Raw genomic sequence first — 22,582 nt, forward strand, 5'->3', positions numbered from 1 at the left:
AATGAAATATTTCAAAGACTATTTATTCTTTCGTGTTCAACTATATATTTCTTACTTTATATTTTATTGTTTTTAATTTTTTTTTATTATGTAAATTCTTATATTTTTTTATTAATTCATAAATATTTATCATTAATAAAGTATAATACTATGGACTCAGTTCTTTTAAAACTCCTAAAAATAAAGGAAAAAATAATCTACCTAAATTTGGCAACATCTACCTAAATTTCGAACCCCTATCTACCTTTATTTGAGCTCAGTGGGTTGGCAGCACTGATCCGAAAGATCCTGAATTTTCAAAATTACGATAATTACGAAGGGACGCATACAGTCATGATTTCATAAATTAAAATTCAGATTATATAACGTAAAAATATAGAGAAATGCTATATCATTTTAAGGAAATCCAATGAAGAGATATCTATTCATTTAAGAGTCGCCCATGAAAGATCCCATTGAAGATCATTAAAATATGCATATTCCTTTTCACCAAAGGCTCTTCAAAAATTGTTGCATTACTGATGGACACTAGATACCAACCTGCTTGCAAAATTCTTATCAAATAACTCTTATGGATCATTTTAACTGTGGTGTCTAAACTGGTGAAGAAAACAGAAAAAACTGGTTGATAAATTTAAATAGTGTAGCTTAGTGAATGGAAGAGCCATATCATAATAAGACAGAAATAAAATTCAAAGAATCCATTTAGTATATGAAAAATTTTGACATCACAGTTGTACTATAACTTTCAAAATTGGAACCAATTTATCAGCCGATGTGTAAATTACTTTCTAAAGTCACTATTTATTGAAACTGTTCATGACATGAATGATTGATTAAACTTGTATGAAAAATATAGGTACTATTTGTACTTGAGTTTTCTGTTTTTTATTGAAATGCTTTTATACTAGTTTCTATTAAATTACATGAATTATTTTGCCCATAACAGCTTTAACTCACTCACTAAAAGCATTTTTGCATGAAATTATTCTTAATTTGTGAATTTTAAAATTTTATTGCATTCTATTATTATCTTCAAGTGGGTAAGAGGTGAAGAAATTATTGAAGTTACTCTTCTGAATATATTTTTCGATTAAATACTCAGTAAAAATTCTATAGAGCAATTGGAATTTATTAGATTTTTGGATTACTCATTGGAGAACAAAAAACAGATATAACAATACTTAATTTCAATATAGAATATAAATTAACTATAGATGCAATGCCAGGACTTTGTTTAGCAATCCAATTATAAAATAATTCTCTCTTCATAGATTTATATAATCCTCATGATCACCACTGTCAAAACAAAACATCCAGGTAAAAATCCAAATATCCAGCATTCAAAATAGTGCTCCTACTTTTACCCTTGAATATACTTGAAAAACATTTTGTTTTCTTTCTAGAGTCCACTGTTGAATAATGCTGGCATTTTCAAATGACCAAGTTTCCTCCAGATAAATGAATTTCACATTTTGTTGCAAATATTCTCCGTATTCACCATAAAATCGTACTCAACTTATTATATTTTTCTGTTTATCAAGAAGAATTTTCCTTTTTTTAACTGTTTTGAACTTGTAACCAATTAAGTTTATGTAATGTTGTCTTTGATTGATTAAAATCCAGATGCTTTTTGGTCAAATTTCATCCAGGCTGATATATTGGTTGCTTTTGGCTCAGCTTCTGGTAACAATCAAATCATTCAATGATTCTTTGAAGGTGAAATCGTATTGCACAGGTTTTCTTCCACTAATAATCCAGGTTGTAATGACTTGCCTTCTTCTTTTTTCAAACAGTACTGTGAGAAATACTCGAATAAACTAATCAATGTGTGTTTGAAATTGATACAACTTTTAAGTTTTAAAATCTCTTCGATCAAAACCAATAATGCAAACAAACTGAAATCTAACCTCCTGTCAATGACATTTCCAATGCCAACCCGAAATCTGCAATTCAAAATGTTACTGAATGAGCCAGTACCAACTTAATTTCGATTTTCCAAAGCCACCCGGGATGTCAATAATTCCTGAATGGACTGTATAATACAAATATAGTCGTCCGAAATTTTGTGTTCCTGTTTATTTTCAAAAATACAGATTCAATCTCAGATTTCTTACAAAATTTCATTTATCAATACAAACTACGATACTTGAAAATTTCAAATTATATCTTCATAGTTACCGAGTGCATTTTTATTAATTTACAATTATTTTGTCCTTTAGTCATTTCATTATATTAGAACATAACAAAAGGCTGTTTGCAAACAAGCAATAATAAACTGTTTACACTAATATAACTTCAACTGCACTATGGAAACTGTATCCAACTGAGACTTTCTCTGAGATATTTAAACGTTGTACTTATGTTGGAAAATTGAAATTTTAAAATAAATCATTCTTTGAAATGTCTAACTCTAATATGGATGTCATGTCAAACAAGGTGGTTGTATGATTATATTATACAGGGCGTTTCATTGGGAAACGGAAATACTTCACAGGTGCATAGGTGGCACCAAGGCGGTTCTGGAGATACCCCATTTTTTGTTTCTTACTGTCTTCGTAGCCGAGATACAGAGTGTTTTATGAATTTTGCCTGTTTCTTTTCAAAGCCATATCAAACGAACCACTCGATATATTTTGTTCATATTTGTTCCTAATTGAGAGCCCAAACGTATCATGCAATAACCGCCGCCTTGAAAATCCGGGTCCGGGTTAACAAAAAATTATGAATTGTTTGAATCCTCGAAACAACACCCTGTACATCGGTATTTTGAAAATCTGTTTTAATATTCGGAAACACCACTGAAAACTAAACTTCAAATTTTCGCGCATACAGTTTTACTGCACAAATTTGCAACGTAAAAGTGGAGTTTTTGAGAACTTGGATACCTGAAAGTGGTTTGAAGTGACTTTTAACAATGAATTATCAATAATATTGAATCCATAATTATTTCAACATTACTTTGAAATTCATTTTCACATTGGTTTTTCTTTTTATTGCTGTATTCCATTTCAGTTTTTATTTGTGAGTTACTCTCTCGTCGTTTCTCATTATTGCATACATTTTCAACGTTTTCGAGAAGTTTTTAAGAATTTGGTTTGATGGAAGTGGTTTAAAGCAACTTTTAGTGATAAATCTATAAGTTAGTTATTGAGAGCATAGTCCTCTTTTGTGTGTAAAGTCTATTGTTTCTTTTACCAGAGCTGTTTTCACTACTGCGAATAATCATAAAATTTCGTATTCAATCAAGTAGGTTGACAATCATCACTTAGACAGAAGACCATTGTTGTTTAGGACAATTCAGATCATATTAATATAGTTTCCTCATTGTTATCAGTGATTTAGTGTTTTGTGAATTAAAAAAATGCCTTATACATTTTCAAATGAGAAATATGCCGATATTTGTATTTGTTTATGGTTTTTGTGGGGGAAATGGAGTAGAAGCTAAAAGGGAGTATGAAAGGTGATTCCCTGACCGAAGAATAAAACATTTGGGGAAGTTTTCAAGTACATACGAAGACATGATGGATCTAGATGGGTACTAGTACATCCTCAAATATTGAATAGATGTCTGTTAACAGATGAAGCCCAATTTACGTGTGATGGTGTTTTTAATTCTAGAAATCATCATATCTGGGCAACAAATAATCCATTTCTCACAAGGCAGTATCATTCTCAACATAAATTTTCCGCGAACGTATGGTGCACCGGTGCGGTGTTTATGACAATAAAATAATAGGACCCTATTTTCTACCTGCACGTTTAACCGGCGAAGTATACCTGGAATTTTTGGAAAATGTGTTACCAGTTTTGCTCCATTATGTGAATGTGCACACTGCTGCCATGTTCTTTCAGCACGATGGTGCATCGCCAAATTAAAGGCTAATTCGAGACTTTTTAAATAACATTTTCGGTAATTCATGGATTGGTCGGGGAGGCCCTCAAGATCCCCTGATTTGAATCCCGTGGATTATTATGTTTGGGGTCACATGAAATCGTTAGTTTATTCCTCTGAAATCAATACTCGGGATCAGCTAAATCAGAAGAAGAGGCTAGGCCAGAAAATGAAAAACAATCCAAATGTGATTCGGAAAGCAGTTCGAGATATTCTGAAACGAGCAAGAAAATGTTTAGATCAAAATGGAGGACATTTCAAGCCGCTTTTGTAGTTATTTTTCTAATTATTTTGTTATTATGTTTTTTTGTTCATAGGTAATTGTTTCAAAATATACGATATCAACCTAATGCAACTCAATTCTCAATAAATAGAAACTGAAATAGTATACAGGTATAAAAAGGAAAACTAATGTAAAAATGAATTACAAAGTAATGTTGAAATAATTATGGATTCAATATTTTTGATAGTTCATTGTTAAAAGTCACTTCAAACCACTTTCAGGTATCCAAGTTTTCAAAAACTCCACATTCACGTTGAAAATTTGTGCAGTAACACTGTCTGCGCGAAAATTTGAAGTTTAGTTTTTAGTGGTGTTTTAAAACAGATTTTCAAAATTCCGATGTACAGGGTGTTGTTTCGAGGATTCAAACGATTCATAATTTTTTGTTAACCCGGACCTGGATTTTCAAGGCGGTTATTGCATGATACGTTTGAGCTCTCAATTAGGAACAAATTTGCCAAATATGAACAAAATATATCGAGTGGTTCGTTTGATATGGCTTCGGAAAGAAACAGGCAAAATTCATAAAACACTCTGTATCTCGGCTACGAAGACAGTAAGACACAATAAATGGGGTATCTCCAGAACCGCCTTGGTGCCACTTAAGCACCTGTGAAGTATTTCCGTATCCCAATGAAACAACCTGTATAATTGATATGGTTTTAGATACAAAATTTCTTACAGATAATATATAATGAATAGTACAAATTGTTCAATTTGAAAAAATGATATTAAAATGAGTTGTGAGTTCAACTTAAGAACTGAGATATCCTGGTAATTTCATTCTCATGAAAATCCATGTAGTGAAGAAAGAAATCAATACACATATGAATCCAACAGCAGTTATCAATAATCTATTTAATTTGGGTGTTAAAGGAGAGTGAATATGATCTAAAATTATGAAACCTAGACCACCCATAGAAAAAAGAAAACTAGAAGCTAATCCTTCCATAATATACTGCCCATTTACTCTGTAGGGCATAAAGGCTACCTAAAAAAAAATCTAAATGATTATTTAGTTTCCTCATAAATATGTTGATTATGCTCACAGGTCGAGAGTGACCATGCTCGTCTGTTGTGGATCCAACACTTGGAGGTTCCACTATAACATCATAAATTATACCTGGAAATAATATTCAGCAATATAAATTAGAATTATTCATTTTATTTTTGATATACCTCCAGTTACCAAGAAATAAGAGAATAATACTAGTGCAAAAACAGTTGAGGAGGAAGGTTGATGTAACCAAGAGGGTTTTTTGATTTTAATGTTGGGTACTTCTAAAACTGTGAAAGGTATCGTGAAAAACTGTTCCATTTTATATTTCTCACTTGGAAATTCTTCTATTTATTGATAAATATCCAAATAATTGTAAATGTATATCTGTTGTTTTTTCTAACCTAACTCGTTTAATCATAGAGTAATAAATATCTTCTGTCAGAAAAATAAAATTATATTTATTATTAATATAATAGAACAAGCTTGCAATTGTTCATAAAATATAATTTGATTAGTATGAATTTTCATGAATATATCTGATTGTCCTAGTTTTCATCAGAGAACAACAAACAACCAATCTTTTGCGAGTGTAATTTACTGAGGCCAGTTATTGAAAAATATAATTTATTTTCATTTTTATTTTTTATGTTTTGTTTTTGTTTGGGTCAGGTGTAAATGTCACACCAGCGACGAGCACCACCATCGTCCATCATCATAATTTCAACTGTTCCCAGTTCTCAGTGTTTTAACTTCGTGATTTTCTTGAACAGTACGAACAATGAGTCAAAATCAACAACAGCCCTCTGAAAAAATGACTGAAGATCAACCAGAATTAACCTTGGGTCAACCCCTTTCTGATTTTCTCATGCAATTAGAAGATTATCATCCAACTGTAAGGATGTTATCTTTTATAACTTTCTTGAATCATCATGGATATTGTTTCAGATTCCCGATGCTGTTACTGGGCATATCATGAGAACTAGTGGTTTTGAACCTAAAGATCCAAGGCTTCTAAGATTGGTGTCTATTGCAGCCCAAAAATTCATTTCAGATATTGCTAATGATGCTTTCCATCACTGCAAAATGCGAACCAGTAATAACTCCAGTAGCTCCTCTAAGGTATATTATCATTTAAAATTACTCTATTACCACTTCTTTTAATTTTTTTTTCGTTTCATGAATGTGATTAATTCCTTTTCTGTAGTATTATATGAATATATAGGTTTCTTTATTTTACGATTATTTCAACTTAATTCAACAAATATATATTAAAATAGATTTTCAATAACATGTCTCAAGTCACATTTCTCTTATAATACTATGCCAATGTTTTCTATTCTGAATCTTCTAGGCCTTAGTGAGATCTCTCTGAAGCTTCAAGCTTGTATCAGGAGAACTAGATGTATTCTTTGTAGGCTTTGTTATTCTTTTCCATTGTCACTTCAAGGCAGTACTGTTAATTTTTCACCCAACTGACCCAACAGTGAAACTGAATGATTAGACAATCCCCTATAACCAGTAATGTTCTTTTCCGACTCAGAGCTTGAACTACTGACCTTCGTAATAGGTGTACATAATCCTAGCCAATGGACTTACTGACTATGGTGCCATAGGTCTCTCAATACTAAATATAATAAAATAGATGTGGTCCTAAATGCATTTGGAGTGATTCATTCTTGATAAGTCTAAAAAAAGGTTCAATTGAAATGGATTTTTTAATAGCAAAGAATTATCTCATTTTGAAATATCTAGAAAATTTCAAGTCCTTTTATTGATTCTGAAAATATTTGGCTGTACCTAATTGAATTAATGTTTTTCCTAACAATAGCCCTATGACAAAAAGGAAAAACCTGCACTGTTATTCTAATCTACAATATAACGTTTGCTTTTAATCAGATTTAGGCATAATAGTAAAATTATTTTTTGCATTTCAGAATTCTAAAAGTTCTAAAGATCGTCGATATTGTCTGACTATGGAAGATTTGACACCTGCTCTTGCTGAATTTGGAATAACTGTTAGAAAACCACAATATTATGTATAACATTTCCAGCTAAGTATACATATATGTGGATGAAAACCCATTATTAAATGTTATAAATTAGATTACTATTAAAACTTATCTGTAGAATGTGATGTGTATGTTTTAAAATTGATATCATCGGAGAAAATATATGGTAAAATAGGCGTAATTGTTATTATTGGCTTGATTTACCTAATTTTCAAAGTTGACCCCTACCTATTTCTATTGAAGTGAATTATCGTGACGCACTCAGAAAAGGTTTTTGATGAATATCTAGCCAAGGGATTTGTATCTATTCCAAAATCCGAATGAAAATTCTGAAACCATCATTAGGTACTAGGACTTTGCAGTAAAAATATTGCATTCAGTATATCATAGCAATATATGTATATGTTAGAAGTTTCATGATTAGGAGTCAAGTTCTGAGAAATTAATTTTTTCATTTCTGTTTTTCATTTATTTCCTGTAATATAACCCAAAATGTAGGTAATCTGAGCCTTTCAGGGGTAGGATAAATTTTTTCCTCAAATAATTCTAAGGTTATATTATTATTGGCAATAATAACAGGAAAACAAGGAATCAACTATATGTATACTTATATACAATTATTGTATCTCCAAGGTTGCAATTGGCGTATGAATGAACGCGCGCACAAAAGAATTTTATTTTGGTATATGTGCTTGAATTTTCTATGGTTTTTTCAAGATAGAAAGTTCATGCGATATTTCAGGGGGGCAGTAAAAATCCCCCTCTGCATCTCCCCCCTCATTGTCGCCATTGATTGAATCTGTAATCACGGAAATATTTAATGTTTTTCTTCAATTTTCTATGGTTCTGATGATGTGATTATCCTGCAATTGATATTTTATATAAACACCCAAGATCCCAACTCCGTCGATTTGATACCTAATATTTGTTCGATATTCTTCTTGAATTTTCTATAGGTCTAGTTACGCAATCATCATGTTATTTTGTACACATTCAAATGCAAATTTTCATTTCGATCGAACTTGCAGTTTTGAAATTAAGAGGAACACAACATTTCGTACGGATTCCTCATCAGTGTGTGGGTTGTGGTCCTTATACTGTGACTAAGTAGTTCACGGCCAAGGACAAATTAGGGAAATAAAAGAAGGGGATAAAAACACTTATTCAATTTATTTCCAACCCACTTAAAATGTGTGAAGAAGATGATATTTAGATCTTATCGATTTTAAGGGTGGCTGGCCACTTGGGTCGTTGCGGCTCGGTCGCAGGTACTTTTTCGCCGGTCTCGGGAACAGATGTGAAAATCTTTACTCTTCTCGTTGTCGGTACAAGTGTTGTACATATGTTGTAGTTGAAGACTGGACTGAACTCCATTGAATTAGGGATGTGTCGTTCACGAACGAACGAATCAAAATACCCGGGTCTTCAGAACGAATGGTTCGATCGGGTCGTCTCTCTGAAAATGATTCGTTCGTTCGAACCGATCCGAATGAGCCAAACTTTCACATTCAGTTCATTCAATCTGAGGATCTTTTAGGACCCAAAGATCCATAGAATGGTTCGTTATCCGAGCCTAGGTAGATGGGTTTCGGTTTGGACTGACCTTAAAGGAACATAATTATGGTAGTAATAAAATACATCCATTTCGGGAACAAGATATATTAATTAGGGTTAATATCAGTTTGAGGGATTTCAGATCTTCTGTATTTATTTGGTTGGAATAGATACAAGTAATGATCATTACATAATACATAGTTTTCGTTAAAATTAATAATTCAAGACCTCGTGAATTTAGTGTTTTGTACAAAGTACATTCATGATTTACTTTTACTTCTTCTTTAGTCATTTAAATATTCCAAAATCATCAATTTGAACAAGGAATATATATTATATTTTGAAATTTTTTCGAAAGGTCCATAATCATCTCATGAACCAGTTATCAATTTATTATATTCTGCCATCTCAGTAACTTATAACTTTATGATAATGGATAATCTCCTTTATGTTTATGTCTCAAAAAAATCATTATCACAAATTCACGATCCGATTGAAAACATACCGACTAACAAATACAAAGCTGATATTAACTTAACAATCTTTACCAAGAAAAAAAACAAAGAACGAAAGAACCAGATCTACGGATCTTTGAATCATGCGCAAAACGTACATGATTCGATCTGAGCTAGTGAGCTGAAAAGAACTATTGGGTCAATTGAACGGGTCTTTTGAACCGGGTCGTCTCAGCCATGGACCCGGTTCGTCGAAATTGAACGAACCACACATCCCTACATTGAATTATTCGCCCTGAAATGCCGAGTTTTATGGGCATTCAGGCCGTTTTCCATTCGACCGTTAGCAAAGCCTTTCTACGGATCCCTTAGGGGTGTGGCTTTGATCATTCCAAGTTTTTACACCGAGTTCTTCTGTTTTTAGCATTTTAGTTCGAAATTTAACTTAACTCGAATATTTTCGAGGGAATCGATAGATTCTCTATAAGTGAGTCGAAGCTCATCATTTGTGACCACTCTAGTTCAACAATTTGTACATTACAATAATATTAATATTGTGATGAAATGACAGAGCGATCGGTTCAGAGATTTTCTCGGAAAAAATATAGGATGTTTCCAAATTAGACGCGAACCTTGGAGAACTTGATAGTATGATTCATTTGCTGTCGTTTGAGCCATATTTATTGATAACCAAAATCAACAGTTTACGAGATATTTGAGTTTTTATGATTTTTAAAAGATTTCTATTATCTGTAACTCACTTCATTTTTCGTCAATTTTCTCTACGTTGGCAGAATTTGATTATAATTTTGGATTATTTTCGTAGCCAGCGAGAAGTCCGGATCTAACACCGTTGGAATAGACGAAGTATAGCGAGAAGATTCAGGTAAATTTCAGTCGAAAAGTAACAACTGAAGAAATAAGAAAGAGGGCACGTGCTTTCATAATGAATTAATGGTGAAAATCATTTCAAACATAGTTTATGAAACATTTTTTACTGAAATTTTGAGTTTAATTGCATTAAAAAAATATTTGATTCATTACTCCCCTTTATTTGCTTCTTTCCCTTTCAAATCAAAATCTGCTGAAACAAAACTATAGTGCCAGCATTCTAACGAAAACTTTCTTAGGAAATGAAGAAGGAATTTGGCAAATTTTAAAATGATATTGTCATACATATATTGTGGAATTCTAAAGTTGCAGGCAAATTTAAATTAGAAATTTACTATTCTTTTCTTCATATACCAACTTTCAAATCATACTAATTCTTATTCAACATCTAATACAGCATAGCTTTGCTTTTTTCATGCATATCATATCCTTTTATGATGAAAATAATACAAAATTTAAATCAAATTTGCTCAACGTAGAAAAAATTGTCAAAAAATAAAGTTAAGTGAGAAATTTTTTGAAAAACACAAGAACTTAAATATCTCGGAGACTTGTTTTTCGGTTATCAATAAATATGTATATCTCAATCGACAGCAAATGATAAATGATAAAAAATACTAACACCTCCTTCAAGGTTCCGTCTAATTTGGAAACATCCTGTATAAGACTAAATTTAACCGGGATTTCTAAACATTGTTGAAGCTTGTATCTTTCTATGATCAAATGGCATGATCTACTGAACGCAAATCACTTAAGGAATGTCAACAAATAATACAAAGTGTTTTTATTACTTATAACCATTTTAAATTTTATCATTTCTATTGGAGAAGCATGTTTTTAAGATCTAAGGAGGTAGTTACACTTCATGCTTTTGAAAGCTTATTATTATTATGCTTACTCTCTTGAATCAATGAACTTTTCCCCCAGAAATTCTCTCAATTACGGCCTTGGTTTTGTGGTGACAGATTTTGGTATTGCTAATTATAGTAGGTACGTGATAACAATAGATACAATGTAAGTGTACATATGAATTGTCAAATATTATACTAGGTAAGTAGCGTCTTGGGAATAATTGCTAATAAATACGAAATCGCTTTCAGATTGAACTGAATTTTTTTTTTTATATATTATGACCATGCAAATTTCGTTAATTTTGAATAAATAGGTTTAATTCATTTTTATACAGACATATGTATTATAAGCAATTAGAAATATTTCATCTATGGAATCTTGAGCCCAAAATATGAAAATTACCTAAATAAAATGTGTCTCCTTTCTCCTTTCTTTCAGAATTTATGAACAATATCAGCCTGTACACTCAAACTACTCGACGTATTATTTTTCATATTAGGCAGGTAAGTGTGTGTATTATAAACCCTACAAAATCTTACTGAATGACGTCTGGCTATCACCAGAGGCAGGGCAGCCGCCAGACATTTTGGCGCTCCGGTAAAATAAAATTCGCCGCCTTGCTTTGCCTAATTTATCTGAATTTTCTTTGGAGCAGCCTCTGTTATAACACTCAGGCATCTTTTCAATTTTATATGTCGTAGTAGTAAAAAGACGACATAGTTTTTGAAGGTGCATTTTAGTACCTATTTATATTTTTATAACACTATTTGAGAGCACCTATTCGATTTAAAAAATTGGCTCCTGGTAATTTTATTATTTTACTACAAAGAGTTGAATTTTCACTAAGAAAACATTTTTGTGTCAAAAAATATGTCTTATTTTATTAACTAACTGCACCCCTAAAATTTGGAGCCCCGGCAAAATCTCCGGTTTGCCGGTCCTGGCGGCGGCCCTGACCAGAGGCTTACAACGGTGCAAACGACTGGTTGATCCTCCCCAAAGTCTACACCACTGACAGAATTGCTATTTTATCAGTTTATCAGTACTCATAGTTGAAATATTTTCAATTACATACTTATAAATCTTATAATAGGCAGGGCCGGCGTGAGCAATTTTGGCGCCTGAAGCAAAGAATTTTTTGGCACCCCTGCTGAAAAAGTATTAATAAACAACCCCCCCCCCCCCCCAACAAAAAACATCACCTGCCTCGATGATAATTCGCCTTTTTTGATTTCTCTAGCGATTTTGCTAATCGTTTCTTTCTAAAGTCGTTTCCACTGGGTTTCAACTAAATGGGATTAAGAACATATGTTTAACTGAAAGCATTCAGCATTTATAACTAGTTTCGAATTCAGAATCGTAGGAATTTTCCATATATTGAATGTGTAAACAACTTCCACGTAATTCGAAGTGTTGTTTTTCGTCTTTGTGGTATACATTCCATCCCTCATTCAATTAAAGTAATAGGCCATGCTGCTTATATTGGTTGGGTTGCCATGTGTTATTTATTGAACAGGCGACTTAATAAAGACGGTTTGGAAAGTTTTATTGCAAGGAATGTTGATAAACGAAGCAGAGCAGACCAACCTCATGTTGTTTTCAAGAATCAAGACTATATTTTTTCAGAAATATGAAAGGGCGGCCACAAACTGGGCTAAATTGCCGCCCATCGAAAAGAGTCGCCTGAAACAGTCGCTTCACTGTTTCACCCCTAACGCCGGCCCTGATAATAGGTACATCTTGAATACAGGCCCCTATATTAGTGCGTTTCTTCTAAGCTAAGGACTGCAAACAATTATAAGTTTCGCCACCCTGCTTTGCTTTCTTATCTTTTTTTTTTTTGAAGGAGCTTCTGCTATTCCTCCCAGGCACCTTTCAATTTTATGTGAAAACGTATTTTTTAACTTGAAATCACCTTGTCAAATCTATCAAAGGACGTTTGTCGATTCCATTAAAAAAATGTCCTGAATTGTCTTTCCAAATTTCCGTTGGCATATGAGCCGTAAACATAAAAAATCCAACTCGATTTTTGAGAGAATTAATTTGGTGGAAACTTCAACCTCATAAATCCAATTTCAAGCTATAAGAGGAAATTGGATAATGGCGTGAAATGTAGGTAAAGCTCCCATATCTTCTTTATCACTAGTGCTGAACATGAAACAAAAACATTCTACGCATTCCTTTTTTTCAGAAGAGTATAATATTCTGTTTTTCATCGCAATTGCAAGAATGGCATTTGTCCACCTACAGAAACTAAAATATCGATTATTCGAAATTTCGGAAAGTGTGAAGTTGGCTACCCCAAATGCGAATTTTGATCACAAAATTCACATTTTGCAGTAAAGAAGAGAACTTCACATTTCACTCCATTTTCCAATTTCCTCTTATAGCTTGAAAACAGTTTATGAATTTGTGGTTTCGCCAAATTAATTCTCTCAAAAATCGAGCCCGATAATGTACCATTCATTTTTTTTTCTAGCTCAAAGGGATACATTCGACAAGGGGGCAGTAAGCGCATGAATGAACAAGCGCTTTAAACCTCATCGAAGCCTTTCTTGAATTTTTTATTTACATCGGGACTCATGACGATATCGAAAATATTTTGTATCATCTGGACTGAGGATATAATATGAAAGATTATTTGTATAATTTTATTATTCAGTAAAGGAAACATTTTGATTTGGCGCGTATTTATTAACAATAAATAGTTCGTTCGATAACATATCATAAATTTCAGTTATTTTCATCTACTATAATATTTCGTTGCCGTGAGTTATTTAAATATTTCTTCTTCTTTTCGTTTGAAGTCCAGCGTTGAAAATAAACAAAAACTACTGTCTGGATTCATTCACTAGCTCGAATACTGTCGTAAAATCTGATTTGATGTTGAGGAAGTAAAGAGAGAACATTTTCCTATTCGATTTTCATTACCATTTTCTATCGTGAAGTTGGCAGGGGTTCATATCATGGGAATATTCACTAATTTCAAGTAAACTAAATTTTATAGATGTGCATGTTTAAAATGCAGGTGAGCCTCCCTTTTGCTATTATTCAAAATTGAATGGAATTGATTTCCGCATGTTTTGTTTTGCAAATGCCAATTAACTATAATTCTTCTGTACTTTCGTAGTGGGTTGAACAAACATTTCAAATTTGGTTTATCAGGTTCATCTGATGAGTATATGCTTTGCGTATACCTACATTTTCGAGGATGGTATTACATTTGAAGAAGATTTAATATTGAAATTAGAAAAATTTCAATATAAAAAATTGACATCTTTGTGTCTATTCCTTCACAATAATATATCTTAATGATACATTTGGTTTATTTGGTCTTGGAATATAATTTCAATTCTAAAATGACAAAATTAATATTCAACCAAAAGAAAATTCAAAATAACTGAAACTGTACAAATTGAGTAAACGGTTAACGAATTGAATAACTAAATCAACATAAAGTCAGACGGACATTTCGGAATTTTTGGGTTTAATAATAATTTTTCTGATAAAAAAATGTTTGGATTCTCGTATTTTTATCGTATCTGATTCCGATTTTGAGAAAATAATTTTCTCGAATTTCTCAGGAAAATGCAAATCAACATAAAAATCCAGTACCTAAGTAAGTTGTAATGAATACATTCATTATATTGGTGCTCATTTTTTAGATTTGTGTCAATGAATAATGATTCATGAAGATTGGATAAACTCGTATAATTTCATAAAAAAGTAGGACTACAAGAAATACCTTGTGAGCCCATATTTTCTAGGACTTTTTTCTTTATTATTAACCAACGAACCCTTCATTTTAGTTTGTACCTCCAATTTAGGAATAATCTGTATATTATTCAAGTGATAGCCAAAGCTCCCATTGACGTTGTTAGATTTGCCAATATGGTTGGTGATCTCAATTGTTGAGTATAGTACAAAAATAAAACAAAAAATCAAAGTGGTGGCAGTCTAAAAAGCTGCTTTCTAAACAATCGACCCCTACATTAATTTAATCTAATCTAATCTAATTGAAAATATAATTAATTGGGTGGCAACAACAACTCTATGATATTATTTTTTGTTTGAATTAAGATGCAACCGTTGCAGAAGAACACAATACAAAACTCATGACAATTGGTGAGTATTACTGGATACTGATTCAGACATCCAATAAAATTTGTTCATTATAAATATATCGATTTCTAATAGGTTGAGTTTGAAATGATTGTTTTCAATACGAAAGTCGAGAAATTTCATAGTTATCATCACATTGATGATTAAAATTATTAATTATGATGTACCTATATTTGTTTGTATTTTACTTCGCTCATGAAGAAATATTTACAGCATGATGTAGAAGAATCTCTAGAGAAATGATGGATTATGGATCTATTCAACAGTACCGAATTCTTGACCATTGTTGTTGAATCAAATGAAAAAAATTGATCAGTTACCTATACGAAATGAATATCGAGAACAATTCCACATTCATCATCGGCAATGGTACATCAGAAGAAGAGCATTATATCTTCGATGATATTTATGTGAGATCAGTATTTTTCACTTTGTATTCTACAGTATTTTGTTTCTGCTTTTTTGGTGAGTAATTTAATGTTTATACTATATCTAACTATGAACTAATCCCTTCCATTTCAACAATTTCAGGTGAATTTTTTTTTCACCGTGCCAAGACAATAACAAAAAATTTTGTTCGATTTATGAAAGAAATTTTCCACAGAAATTCTTAGAAACTTGGGTTCCTTCAGAAAATGAAATTCAATTTGGCAACCGAGCAAACAAATCTCCTTTTCCGTCATTATTATTTTTTTTCAGAGTTCTTCACCTTTTCTGAATTGAGCACTCAATATACTCTGATATGACCAAAAAACATAACTTACCACACTCAATATAATATTGCTCAGAAATGACATGACTACATATATTTGTCCAGTTTATACTGAAATATCCTGTAAAAGACTTTCAATACTCCTACGGCTACATTATCTCAAAATAACAAAGATTTATGGAAAAAAAATTATGTCAATCAATGGAAGAAATTTTCAGAAAAATATCTGTAAATGAAACTCTGAACTAACTTTGGAAAAGACAGTAGAATATGATAATATAAATGAATATTCTGATGTAGGTACGTATAATAGTAGTGTTCTTATACTTCGTTTTTTTTCTAGGAAACTCAATGGTTATTCTCGTGATAATATCAAATCGCCGTATGAGATCCATTACAAATTTTTTTCTGGTTAATTTAGCACTTGCTGATTTATGTGTTGGTGTATTCTGTATATATCAGAATTTCTTTGTATATATAATCAACAGGTGAGTACCTATAACTTTAGGGTTTGTTTTGGAATTTTTCAAGAAGCATTTGATTATGGTTATTATATTTCAAAAATACTAACCGAAATACATAAAGGTCAAACACAATATGATGCTTCAACATGGATACCATAAGTAAGGGCTCATATTCGCGGTGATAGTAACTTTCACGATAGTATTATTGTGATAGTGCAACATCACTCTCGCATTTTTTACTTTCGCACGTCTCCCTCTGAGGCGTTGTCGGTTATGGCAGGGGAGTGTGTGGTGGCTCTTTGCTATCCCGAGATATGGACGTTGCTTGGTATATAAGCCCAACCGTTCTACGGCAAAGTCACAACACTCTGCTAGGTAGGAGGGGTCTATATGATAGTTGCTATAGTGATGCTTCCATCAGTGATCCAAGGATGCAATCCCCCGAGAGAAGGCGCACCATCAGATTTAGTTGAGAACTCCTCTCGAAACCAGGTTTCATATTTTCAATGAACATTTGTCTGGAAAATTACTAGAGCAATAGAAAAAACCTCTTTGTAAATTATGATTTAAATTCATGTAGATATCAATTTTTCATTTCCTTTTTCGTTCAAAGTTATTTGTGAGTCATGAATTGGATATCATAATTAAAATAATCGTAACATATCACACTAAAATTCATTCAAAAAAATAAAACAAAAATAAAACATTTCCTGTAGTTATCTATCTACATAAAATGAAATGAAACAAATCGAATTGAATAACAGAACAATTACCTATATTAACTTGAAGAATATCAAATTCGTATCATTGACATCTATACTCCCAATATTTGATTCAATTTTTGTTTGTAGTTGGGCCCTTGGAGAATTTCTTTGCAAGATGTACCTTTTCGTCCAAACTTTGAGTAGTACAGCCAGCATATTAATACTAGTTGGTATTTGTATTGAACGATATTTCGCAATTATTTATCCAATCATAAGTAAACGAATTCTTACACCTGAACGACTCAAGGTAAGTGGGATTCTTACTACTATTTGGACATTCTCAGAGCTTCGACAAATTAAACTTAATTCCATTGAAAAATTCAAGACTTATTTTTCATTTAGAATTTTATTCATAAAGAAAAATTGTAAAACACAAGTAACAAGTTTTGGGTTACTGTATTTCAGAGCAATTTTTCAATAAATTGCATTAAAGTTGGAGGATAAGAATAAGTCTTCTGATATTGACTAGTAGTCAGGGCCGCCGCCAGAGATTTTAGCGCCCCGGCAAAATAAAATTTCGCCGCCCTTCAATTTCATATGAAATCTTATTTTTCGATCTTACGAGGGCTTTTGATTGCGTTGATCCTCAGTTTATTGTAAGCAAGTTGCATAATATCGGATTTAGGGGGATATTTCTCAGTTGGATTCAAAGTTTCATTTCAGACAGGACTATGTCTGTTAAAGTCGGTAACTCAGTCTCTCGCGCGTTCACGAACGACTTGGGGGTTGCTCAGGGTTCCGTGTTGGGAACTCTGCTTTTTATACTCTTCTAATGAAGAGCCTGATTTCGTTTTCGAATGGCTTGTCATTTTTGTGGATGATACTTCGGTGGCGGTCTCGGCTCGGAGTCTTCCTGAACTTATACGGCGCTGCGAGCTCTTGGTTGATGGTTTTGTAGAGTGGTGTAAAGCTAATATTCTCATTGTTAATATTACCAAATCTGAATTGATATTTTTTGAAATTAAGAACGCCCTTGATGAATCAATTTCAATTGATTACTTGGGCAATGAGTTAATGTCCAATAACTCAGTTAAATTTCTAGGTTTATATGTTAACAAAAATTTGAGATGGACTGATCATATACATCTTGTATGTAGGAAATTAAGCTCGTCCTTCTATGCCATTCGGCAGATAAGGGACTCGCTCCCCCTTGAATCCATTATAAATACATATTACAGCTTGTGTTATTCCCATATTGCCTATAACATCATAATATGGGGAAATTCTGTGGATTTTAGTAGAGTATTAATTTCCCAGAAACGAATCATTAGAATGATTTTCCGAGTTGGTCATCGTGAACATTGTGAACCTTCATTTGTTGCCAATAGTATTGACTGTGCCTTCTATATTTATTTATAAATGCTTATTATATGTGAGAGACAACAAATCTGCTTTTAACAAGTTGTGTAATTTTCATTGTTACTCTACAAGAAGTACTGAAACTCTGTCTTTGCCTGTTCACAGAACAAGGAAATTTGAAACATCTTCATTTTATCAGTGTATTAAGCTTTACAATCACTTACCTGATTCTGTGAAAGTTATGAATACATTAAGTTTTAAGAAAATAGTTAAATCGCTGTTGATTAGTAAGGCATATTATAGTGTTAAGGAGTATTTAGATGACAGAAATCTGTTGTAGTTATTTGTAAATTTGTATTGATATGACTTGTCCTATACCCAACACTGGGTCCAACAGGATCAATAAATGATTGTTATTGTTATTGTTATTGTAATTTCTATTTTTAACTTAAAATTACTTTGTCAAATTTATCGAACGACGCCGACGTATTGTCGATTTTATCAAAAAATATCCTACATTGATTAAAAGCACAACGCTCTATTTATAAGTCTATAGTAGAAAGACGACGTTATTTCAAAGTTGCAAGAAGTCTTGTTTTATTAACTGACTTTGAGCCCCTACAAATTGGCGCCCGGGCAAAATGTCCGATATGCCGCTCCTAGCGGCGGCCCTGCTTGTAGTCTTACTATATGACCAGCTTCTATAAAAAAATATCCTTAAATTATTCTTATTTCATCTGGCAGTCATTAAAGTAATTTGAAAAACATTTGAAAGTTTTAATTTTCAGATTAAGATGTTGCTGATATGGATCATTTCCATTGGATACAGTTGTCCAAGGTTCATTTTCGGTAAAACAATAATAAATGTTTTTTCAAGTGGAAACGGGAATGAAACAATATGTATAATGAATAGAGAAGAATATAACTCAGAAATTTCAGATATGTTTCATTTCAGTCTACTTTACTGTTTACCAATGATGATATTAACAGTGAGTAAAAAATGAATAACTTAGTTTTGGTCTTTAATTCTTATGAAGCTTCCATAACACTTCTCTCTTATGGAGCTTCTATAACACTTCTCTCAATTAGTAAAAAAGGTGGTATGCACAGGTGGAGACATGTGCCACTCAGGGCTTATTGAGTGACGTGGTATTATTCTCCTTTACGCTTCAGATATTTTCCATTCGTTAACATTTCTTTACTTTCTTTCTTCCCTTTTTTGCTTCCGAGTCTTTTGAAGGTAGAACTTGAGCTGTGCCTGTGATCACTTTTGGGAATGAAAAAGTTTGTTAGTGTCGGATTTGAAAATTAGTTCTACTCGTTCTACTCATCCGATTTCAGATTTGGATGAAATTTGTTATGGATATTATGATTCGGGACTCAATTTTGGTCAGAATTTTTGTTGTTGTTTCTCCAGGTGTTCAGTGAATTATTTTTGCTTAAGTGCTTCATTTCTTTCAGTGTAGGTATAATGAATACATTTTATGTTATACTCCTTTCCGTTTTACGAGATATTAACGATTCCTTAATCCTTGATAGGAATATTGCCAATTTAGAAAGAGGCGTGTTGAAATACTTACCTCTAGAAACATAATAAAGTATAATATATAAAAAAAAATATTTCAAATTTTATTATATTCAAAATGGGAGTTCTGAAATAATTTTTCACCCTCAAATATTAGAAAAACACATTTTAATTATATCAAGAAATTTCACTTCCTTTTCTGTATGGCTGTGGCTATTGGTGTACAATTGATTTTTCCAATTTAATTTAATTTTTCTTTGAATTATTCAATATGTTGGTTATTATTTTAATTTGAGGATACATACATTGTGTTTTTTTTGACATGAATAAATATTATTTTGAAAAAATTAAATACATCATTTAGTTCCGATGGATATATTTCATTTTTTTGCAGATACTCTACACGAGAATAGCTCTATGTCTTTGGAGAAGTTCCAAGCAAGTGAAAAAACAACTTCATTCCTCATACAACATTGAGAATTCTAAAATGGAAATAAATCAGAACAATCACGTTAAGGTAATTAATATTTGTTAGATCTGTGAATTACCTACTTATTGTGAAAAAAAGAACGATAATATTGATCAAAACATATTGAATTACGGACCTTCTAAAAAGTGTCCAGCAAAGTGTAGCACCGGGTGAAGGAACAAATGGAAATCACAGTTTCCTCGGATAAATTCAAGAAAAAAAGTCCGTTAAACATGGGCCTGCAAACACTTTTTTTCGAAATACAGGTTATTAAAGTTTGATTTTTTCAGGTTTTTTTCTTATAGCACCTTCCCTTATTCCTTCAGAATGTTTTTTCGATGGACCGCTGTTAGTTTAGAAAAATTTTAAAGGAAACTTTGGTCCAGTACTACACATATGGTTTCTTAGAGAAAAAACATTCAACAGTGAACATTCATTGTATGCTCAATTCAGTGAACGACGAACGTCCATTAGATGTACAATGTGTCAATTCTGGACATACAACCCAGTAAACTTAAGATCGTTAACATTTGAAACGTTCAAAATGACTTTTAAAGGAAAATATTCAAAACATTAGATTCTTACATTTCAACGACATCTTTGAATCATATATTTTGAAACATTTCAAAATTATTTTCATCGTGAACATTCGAAAAATATAAACTCAAATGTTATTATTTGAAAAACCTTATTGTGAAATTTCAAAAGATCCAGTACAGCAAAGTTGCCCATAACACACTGTAATTGTCAGTTCATGTTAGGAACACTGAAGCCGAGCAGCGTCGAGCGTGGTTAGGAGTTGGATGGGTGACTGCTTAGGAACACCGTGTGCTGTGAGATTTTAGCTGAATTTCCCTCTGGCAAAGTCCTCTGCTATAGGAAAGGGAAGGTGTAATTGGCAAAAATCAGTTAGTGCCAAATTGACGATCCCATCAGTAATTTCAGGATGATACAACGCAATCCTATCAATAAATTGGCTTGGCTCGAGTACGTCTCGCCAAACATTGTGTTTAGTAGGAATTTCTCATTTTCCTTCGAACCTCGAATTTAGGTTAGGACATTTTTCTCTCAAAATTAACTAAGAAATCAAAAAGCTCTCATTTTCCTTTATACTACTAATTTAGGAACACCTTGTATAGTTATTGATTGTGTGGAGCTCATGGGAGCTGGATAATCGATTTATTTATTTTTTTTTACACGTCACCAAATTAAGCGACCAATGCGTTCTAACAATTAATCTTTTCTTATAAATTATAATATAAATCTTATTGATTTATTAGAATTCGTATCTGATTTGCAGTTAGTTCGAGCTCTTGACATTTTACCAGCTCTACTACCATATATTTACACCACTGATTGTAGCAATATTTCGAATTTCTTGGTGATACCCCCCTTATATTTTTATATTAGTGTTCGTATGATTCGCACCTACATGAAATTTTGTTACAGTTACGTATGGGAAGTCACCATGGTAATGCAGAAATATTAACATCTCAAAATATGAACTCTAGCCACAACGTACTGCGAGCAAGGAGGGGAGTAATAAAGATGTTAATCATAATTGTTGTTACCTTTGCACTTTGCCATCTACCTTATCATTTGAGAAAAATCTGGCTATATTGGGCGTCAGCCAATCAAGCGCAAGCTGATTTGAGTGCTTTATTGACTCCTCTAACATATTTGACAACGTATTTGAACTCAGCAGTTAATCCAGTATTATATGCGTTTCTATCCAATAATTTCAGGAGGTGAGTTATATTTGGTATGTAGTTCGGTTTTGTACTGTTTTCCTATATACCAAGTTGAAAATTGCATAAAAAGAAATTTCTATAATTTTTTTTTCAGGGAAATGCGGAGTATGGTACTCTGCTTCTCTGGTAGAAAAAAACAGAGTCAGAACTTTCATATTCGATTGGAAAGGCAGAAATACTCTTCTAGGTACACATTAAGAACAAATGATTCAACTCTCACTGGATCCAACAAAGAGAATACTCGTAGAGATTCTTTATATTCCAGGAGAGCCTCATAAAAGTTGTAGTGTAACTGTATAGTGAAAATGGATTTGTGGAAATCAATCTCAATATGTGTAATTGTGTAATGTTATAACTCGTAAATAAAAATGTTAGTTAACATTCTATAATATTGTTCAAGTCCTGAACTGAGAGATCTCACAGAGGTCTAGTAACGAAACAAATATTGAAGTAAACGTTTTTACAGGTCCTTAATTTAGTTTGAGAGGACTGTGTAATTCTTGTTCAGTTTGTTTACTTTCAAATTTTTTGAGCTTT

The 22,582-nt window shown here is 32.3% G+C and overlaps 3 protein-coding genes across 6 annotated transcripts; 2 read left to right on the forward strand and 1 right to left on the reverse strand.

Annotated features, from left to right (window-relative positions):
- Positions 1-4,824: 4,824 nt before the first annotated feature.
- On the reverse strand, positions 4,825-5,612 carry LOC123678291 (oligosaccharyltransferase complex subunit ostc-B). The gene is made up of 3 exons (XM_045615268.1): positions 5,358-5,612; positions 5,228-5,301; positions 4,825-5,169 (listed from the first exon to the last, which is right to left on the reverse strand). Exons 1-3 carry the CDS (start codon positions 5,494-5,496, stop codon positions 4,933-4,935), a joined length of 450 nt encoding a protein of 149 aa, XP_045471224.1. The 5' UTR covers positions 5,497-5,612; the 3' UTR covers positions 4,825-4,932.
- Positions 5,613-5,834: 222 nt separating this feature from the next.
- LOC123678292 (transcription initiation factor TFIID subunit 10) lies at positions 5,835-7,363 on the forward strand. The gene is made up of 3 exons (XM_045615269.1): positions 5,835-6,070; positions 6,124-6,297; positions 7,113-7,363. The coding sequence occupies exons 1-3, from the start codon at positions 5,957-5,959 to the stop codon at positions 7,218-7,220; spliced, it is 396 nt and encodes a 131-aa protein (XP_045471225.1). The 5' UTR covers positions 5,835-5,956; the 3' UTR covers positions 7,221-7,363.
- Positions 7,364-11,087: 3,724 nt separating this feature from the next.
- Positions 11,088-22,424, forward strand: LOC123677692 (trissin receptor-like). 4 transcript variants are annotated; one of them, XM_045614370.1, is made up of 9 exons: positions 11,088-11,137; positions 15,020-15,064; positions 15,275-15,526; positions 16,117-16,261; positions 17,089-17,248; positions 19,089-19,289; positions 20,220-20,342; positions 21,744-22,042; positions 22,140-22,424. In XM_045614370.1, the coding sequence occupies exons 3-9, from the start codon at positions 15,391-15,393 to the stop codon at positions 22,321-22,323; spliced, it is 1,248 nt and encodes a 415-aa protein (XP_045470326.1). In that variant the 5' UTR covers positions 11,088-11,137; positions 15,020-15,064; positions 15,275-15,390; the 3' UTR covers positions 22,324-22,424. The 4 variants fall into 4 exon arrangements, with proteins under 4 accessions (XP_045470326.1, XP_045470327.1, XP_045470328.1 ...); XM_045614371.1 differs by lacking the exon at positions 15,020-15,064 and adding an exon at positions 11,378-11,442 and having other exon boundaries at positions 11,120-11,137; XM_045614372.1 differs by lacking the exons at positions 11,088-11,137; positions 15,020-15,064 and adding an exon at positions 13,560-13,967.
- The last annotated feature ends 158 nt before the right edge of the window (positions 22,425-22,582 follow it).

This window comes from Harmonia axyridis, chromosome 4 (genome assembly GCF_914767665.1).
Source record: "Harmonia axyridis chromosome 4, icHarAxyr1.1, whole genome shotgun sequence".
Taxonomy (NCBI): domain Eukaryota; kingdom Metazoa; phylum Arthropoda; class Insecta; order Coleoptera; family Coccinellidae; genus Harmonia; species Harmonia axyridis.

Coding starts and splice junctions, on each gene's coding strand:
- LOC123678291 (XM_045615268.1), bottom strand. CDS start 5,496: ATGGAACAGTTTTTCACGATACCTTTCACAGTTTTAGAAGTACCCAAC. Junction 5,302..5,357: donor TTATTTCTTGGTAACTGGAG/GTATATCAAAAA, acceptor TATTATTTCCAG/GTATAATTTATGATGTTATA. Junction 5,170..5,227: donor AGCATGGTCACTCTCGACCT/GTGAGCATAATC, acceptor ATTTTTTTTTAG/GTAGCCTTTATGCCCTACAG.
- LOC123678292 (XM_045615269.1), top strand. CDS start 5,957: ATGAGTCAAAATCAACAACAGCCCTCTGAAAAAATGACTGAAGATCAA. Junction 6,071..6,123: donor TAGAAGATTATCATCCAACT/GTAAGGATGTTA, acceptor ATATTGTTTCAG/ATTCCCGATGCTGTTACTGG. Junction 6,298..7,112: donor ACTCCAGTAGCTCCTCTAAG/GTATATTATCAT, acceptor TTTGCATTTCAG/AATTCTAAAAGTTCTAAAGA.
- LOC123677692 (XM_045614370.1), top strand. CDS start 15,391: ATGAATATCGAGAACAATTCCACATTCATCATCGGCAATGGTACATCA. Junction 17,249..19,088: donor TTACACCTGAACGACTCAAG/GTAAGTGGGATT, acceptor TTTAATTTTCAG/ATTAAGATGTTGCTGATATG. Junction 22,043..22,139: donor CTATCCAATAATTTCAGGAG/GTGAGTTATATT, acceptor TTTTTTTTTCAG/GGAAATGCGGAGTATGGTAC.